A 6,000-nucleotide genomic window follows, 5' to 3' on the forward strand; every position below is an offset into this window, starting at 1 on the left:
TGCTCGTGAGACACGCTTTCTAAATACTCAGAGTCCTTATGTCTTTTATTATTTTCAGGAGAGTTGAAGTTCTGTGCAAATGTGAACTGTGACTTTTGTCTATTTATTAGATGTCTACTGTTTTGTCTATTATTATGCATCTATTCTTGGACCTAGCAAATCTGAATGAGCTCTCATTTATTCTAAGCCATATACCAAGGCACACTGATCCTTTTTATTCTGACCATACCATTCTTTTAGCAGAAAAATAGAAAGGGGATATTAACTCTTGGCATTGTGAAGAGTTAATACAGAAATACTTTATTTTTTTATCCATTTTTTGTTCAGATAGAGTGGGAGGGAGAGAGAGAGAGAAAGAGAAACATCGATGTGAAAGGGACACATCGAGTGGTTGCCACCCACACGACCAACCAGGGCCGGGGACAAAATGCAACTGAGGTATATGCCCTTAGCAGGAACTGAACGCGGGTCTCTCTTGACCGCAGGCCAACGCTCTAACCACTGAGTCAAACCGGCCAGGGCGATACAGAAATAATTTATAAATGAACTAAAAATATTTACCTGATCAAGCCCAAATAATTGTCCACTCCTTCTATTTGTAATACTGACTTAACCTGTTAGAAAGCTTCCTTCCAGTTCTCTGAAGTGTATCTAATCCACTCATTTGTTCATTTGTTCATTCATTAATTTAACAAACTATTAGCTGTTTATTCTGGAATGCAAAAGGCTGTCGTCGGCCCCAATTCAACCCAACAGGAATCCTCAGTTTGGGGTGCGGTGAAGAAGGAAACTTTATTCAGTACTAATAGCTCAGTTGTGATACAGCGGGACAGTGGGGCAGCCCTGGGGCCAGGCTCCTCTCCCGCCAGACAGCTCTGCCCTGCCCCTGCCAGTCTGCTATGTGCTGCTCCGCTCTGCTGTGCTTTGGTCTCCCCCAGTCTGTGCCAGTCTGCTCTGGCTTGCACTGGTCTGCTCTGCTTTGCTCTGGTGATGCATCTTCCTTATCAGCTCAACCGGGGGTCCCTGCCCCTGGTCTCTGACTGGTCTGTCCTCATGCAAATGAGGACTCCAACTCTTCACAGTTTGATTGGTCCAAAAGGCACTGCCCTGATTGGTCAGAATAGAGCCACTCTGGATGGTCCGAGTTGTGCTGCTGTGGTTGGATGGGGAAAGCCCCCGCCTGTTGGTTACAGAGGATTCCGGGAAGTCCTGTGTTCTAAGGGCTGGCTCGGGGCAGAATCACAGTGCAGGCGGCAGCTCAGTGCAGGCTTCTCCCAGAGGGGCAGTTTGTGTGAGAAGCCCCTGGGCAGAAATGGCTGCTGGGCTCTGCGGTTTTTGGTATTGTTGTTTGTGGGGGGTTTTTTGAGCCCAGTTAGCCACCAGGAGCCCTTCTTTTTTCTTCTTTAAAATATATTTTATTGATTTTTGTTTTTGTGGGGCGGACGGAGAGAGAAACATCTATCAGCTGCCTCCTGCATGCCCCCTACTGGGGACTGAGCCCACAACCTGGGCATGTGCCCTGACCAGGAATAGAACTGGTAACCTCTTTGTCCATGGCTCAACACTCAACCATTGAGCCAGCCACACCAGCTGGGCTGGAGCCCTTCCTAGTGGCATCTTCTTTCTCAAGGTCCACACTAGTTCGTTCCACTTCCATTGCCACATTCTTGAGGGACTCAGATTTTAATATTTCTCAATTTTAGTATTTTCTACTCTGCATTCCATGGGGGGCTGTGACTTACTAGGACTTGGTGGATATTTGCCCAATTGAATAAAAAATCTGCACCTGGCATTACACCTTGAAAGATCTGTGAAAATGAAGCCTCTTACATTTAGGCTCCTTCCACCATTAGATACAGACCTGTGCTACTCTGTCTCTGCTTCGAGACCTCCAGGAATGCACCTGCTGTCCCATACATTGAACATAAGTATAGTCAACGTTTGATATTTTTAATGCTGTTCCCTCTTTTTTTGTAATAACTTGGAATCTTTTTACTGCCTTTATATCATTTTCATTCTGAGTATGACATTTCTGATCAAACTTGGTCATTGACCACACATCTCTTCATTAGTCCAGGGTGTGGCAAAAGTAGGCTTACAGTTGTGAGTATGCAAAACCGTTGATTTTTTTTTTAAACATTGAAGAATCTTACTTTTTTTGTGTGTGTGCTACGTGCCCCTAGCAGGAACCGAACCCGGGACTCTCTGGTCCACAGGCCAAAGCTCAACCTCTGAGCCAAACTGGCCAGGGCAAAACCGTTTATTCTTGTAGTTGTTATTTACTCTATCATTTTTCCATATGAACAACTGTAAACCCCCTTTGGCCCCGCCATAGGAGGTAACTGTATGTATCCAGTTAATCCAAAGACTACGTGACGTGTCTCTTACCAAATCTGTGAGTGGACTGGATCTGTCCTGCGGATTCCGAGACATGTGCCTTGACGTCAGTTTGCAGTGAGGTCGCAGTGGTCGCCTCAGCAGAGAGCTTGGTTGTCTGGACCCTGTGTTTGTCTCCCTCTGCCCCCCCCACCTTGTTTCGATCTTAACGAGCCTTAATCCAGGAGCTCTGGTGGCAGGACGTTAAGAACTGCTCAGTACACACAATGTGAGCAGGAAGCAGCCCGCGTCTCGGTTCAGGATGGAAAACATGAGATTCCCCGATGTTCGTGGACAGGCTGCGTGTTGCCTGGACCCTTCAGGTGTGGAAACGGAAGGGAAAGGTGTTGCTACCATGATGTTTTTATAACCTGGTCATTTTGTTTTCTCTTTCTTTTGCCAGGTCTCCCCGAAACTCATGCCAATGCAGCAGGTCGCGATCTGAACCGTGGGGTGGACGTTTGTCCCCGCCGCGCGTGTCCACGTCCCCACGCAGGGTTTCACTACACGGTCATCCGCAATCAGAACTGTATATTGAACGAGCGATTTTTCACTGGATGTTTCTGGCGTTCACGCTTGGCGCGGCCTGTTCTCTCAAGCATGCTTTGATGTTTTAATGAAAAACGGAGAGGAAAAATACATATTACTGTGTATTTGTTTTATAAGTGCTTAGAAGGAAGTCTTTACAATTGGTGCTCACTTTGGGTTCTTCTCCGTTTTCTGTGGTACGTACAGTGAGTTGGGTGCAGTTTGCATGAAGATGGGCCCATAGGAGGAGTTTCTCGGATGCGCTTTCTCTCCTAACAAAATTGTGGGGGAAAAAGTGAGGGAGAAAAGCGCCCCCCCTTCCCCCCACACACACATACCTAGATTATACCCGAGGTCACTGTGCTGCATCCTGAAAGGCAGCATCTAGGTGATTTGATCAGGAGCAGTGCTGTCTTAACTGATTTTACTCCGGCCTCCTCCTCCTCTCGAGCCTGGAGAGAGCGGTTCCGTCCCGTTTCCTAGAGCACCTCTCTTCCTCCCACACTTCCTGTAACTAACTAGATGCGGACGAGGAGAGCGGGAGCATCTCTGTGGGAGGAGTAGCTGGTTCGCAGGAAAGACGGGGCCTGTCGGTGCTGACATCCTCCAAAGGTTGCCTTTTTGCAAACCAACCAAGCAGCCATCTGCGCTGTGCTGGGGCCTCACGCTCTCTGCCCTCATTTTGAGGCGGTGCAGGGTCCGTGTAGATCCAGGAGGTCCTCGAGTCTGTCTCTGCGTTGGAGGACCAGTGGGCCCCTCGAACAACACCTGCTCTTAAGCCAAGAAGGGCTGTGGGATAACTGATCACGAATCCACAGTCACAATGGACACACGCGTGTTGGGTTTGGTATTGTTTTTGTCTCCTCTTCTCAAGCTCTCTTATTTCTGGTCAGAGAAGTCTCTAAATATGGAGTGCCTTTTTCTACAGAACAGTGCTGTTCGGCCAGGCTTCTTCCTCGAACAAAGTGCTTTTCATTCAATTCTATGCAAATAACGGCTGAGCAAAGCCATGCTTTGAAGAGCAGCGAGTGAATTTTTATTAGAAAGTAAACATAGTGGATTAGGTTTTATAAGGAACTTCTTTTCAGAGGAATCCTCAGTACCAAAGAGTTGCCAGGGGTAACCAAGCATCCTGGGTACCCAACGGGGCAGAAAGTCCCGGCACCCTGAGGTCAGGCCAGACTGCTGACCACTGGGCAGAGGCGGGCATAGTGGACACAGTTCGTTCCTCTGCTCCAGGTGGAGGACTTGAGGCATGTTTTTGGTGATGGTTGTCACTGAAACTCACTTTCTCTTCATTACAGCTACAGTTGGAACATGCACAGTATTAGAGGGATGAGAGAGGCTTTGCTTTTCTTTTTTTTTTTGAGAATCACACTCCATATATAAAATAGTCTTTTCTACTGGCTTCATGATTGAAAGCATACTCTCCCAGTACTGATAAAGTAGATTCATTTTAGCATTTATGAGGTCTATAGAATAACATATATCTATGTTAGAGTTATGACTTGGAAAAATGTGTGTTATTGATTGCTGTATTGGTAAACCTACTTGCTTATCATTCCAGTCTGTTACTGTAAGATAATGTGTTTCTAAGAATGTTCCCAGCTTTGAATGGCAAAACCTAAGTAGATGACTTTATATTCTCGATTAAAGAGTGCCATGGATATTCAGAAAGGTAATAAGAAGTACAATAAACACTCTAGATTGATGTAGATTGGTGTGATGGTCTTGTTTCTCACTGGGGAATGCTGTGACAGAGTTGGTAGCATGGCCAGCAGAAGTCAGCACACTGTTCTGCTTCTAATCAAGTTGCTGCCTTTCTTAAAAAGAACAAAGACATCTTCCTTGACAAAAGAACATATGAATGTTTACCTAAATGAATTCTGCACTTTGCTCCTCATCAGAGCTAATCGTTTGTCTATGAAAATGGATTATCCCAGGCTTCAGGTGTTAAATTTTTTGTCGTTGTTGCTTTTATCTAACATTTCTTTAGGAATCACACACATCAGTTAGTTTCCTGCGTGCACAGACTCTAATGCTAGTCTGCCTGGCATCTGTGTTACCTCTCTGGGAGGAGACTCTCCCCGTCCAAGGATTGGGTGTGCTCAGGACATGGAATTTTTGGGTAGCTCTCCTCTGTCCACAGTGGTCAGGGGTAGATGACCCAGGATGTACCGCTCAGATTGCTTCTCCCATGTTTAAAAAATGAAAATGAGAGAGAAGCCAATTTACTCACTCCTTTCTGGTCACTGAGCCATGAGGAAGTGAGTCTGATACCAATACCTCTTCTCCCCTTCGCACCCCCAATCCCAACACACCCTGCCGGCTGAGCTCCAGTTGGAGAGAGAGACGCTGAAACATAAGGACGTTGAGCCCTGGGAGGGGGTGTCCTGATGGCATCTGGGTTCCTGGTTCTGGGTGTGTCTAGGACCAGCTTCCCCCCAGCTATCCCTGTCCATGAGCCCACACATGTCTCTGAGCAGGGCCTTTGTCACTGACCACCGGAGTGTGAACTCAAACTCTGTGATTCCTGAGTCCTAGGAAGGATCTGGTCTCCTGTGGAAGTTAGGTAGAATATTAAGACCGTTTATAGATGGGTAGTAAGGTTGTGGGTAAAGGTTTTCTTCCTCTTACGATTTCAGTATAGGAACAAAACTTTGAAAATTATTCCAATGGAAGTATGAGCAGAGATTCGTTCACGAATGGGTTTCTCTGCACCAACCTTCTCCCTTTCCTCACGGGGTGTGGTCTTGAGTTTCTTAAGCTTATTTTCAGATTCTCCATCTTTCAAATGGAGAAAACTGTTTTCTATCATGGTTCTCTAAGATGTAATTAATACATCTGGTTGTGAAATACTGATAGATCTTTTTAAAATGCTTTACCATAATATCACCTTGGGCCAGAATTGTCCACTTTTCTGTCCTTTTATTTGTCACCGTCTACACTGCCTCCGCACCTAAGGCCATAGGCATAAATACCAGTAAATGTGTATTCTGAGTGCACATCTGTGTGACGTATACCTGAGGTCTCCTGCTTCCATAATGTTATTTGTGTCTGAGTAAAATTATCTAAAGACACCAAACACCCTTTATG

General features: G+C 46.0%; 1 protein-coding gene across 2 annotated transcripts in view; it reads left to right on the top strand.

Moving 5' to 3' along the window:
• OXCT1 (3-oxoacid CoA-transferase 1) overlaps positions 1-4,616 on the top strand; it is a 136,201-nt gene extending 131,585 nt beyond the window's left edge. For both annotated transcript variants that reach the window (XM_036279337.1, XM_036279338.1), the window contains one exon: positions 2,780-4,616. In XM_036279337.1, coding sequence (XP_036135230.1) covers positions 2,780-2,821 — 42 coding nt within the window. In that variant the 3' untranslated portion in view covers positions 2,822-4,616. The remainder of the gene's footprint in view (positions 1-2,779) is intronic.
• The last annotated feature ends 1,384 nt before the right edge of the window (positions 4,617-6,000 follow it).

The sequence above is a fragment of the Molossus molossus genome, unplaced genomic scaffold (genome assembly GCF_014108415.1).
Source record: "Molossus molossus isolate mMolMol1 unplaced genomic scaffold, mMolMol1.p scaffold_m16_p_3, whole genome shotgun sequence".
In the NCBI taxonomy this organism is placed as follows: domain Eukaryota; kingdom Metazoa; phylum Chordata; class Mammalia; order Chiroptera; family Molossidae; genus Molossus; species Molossus molossus.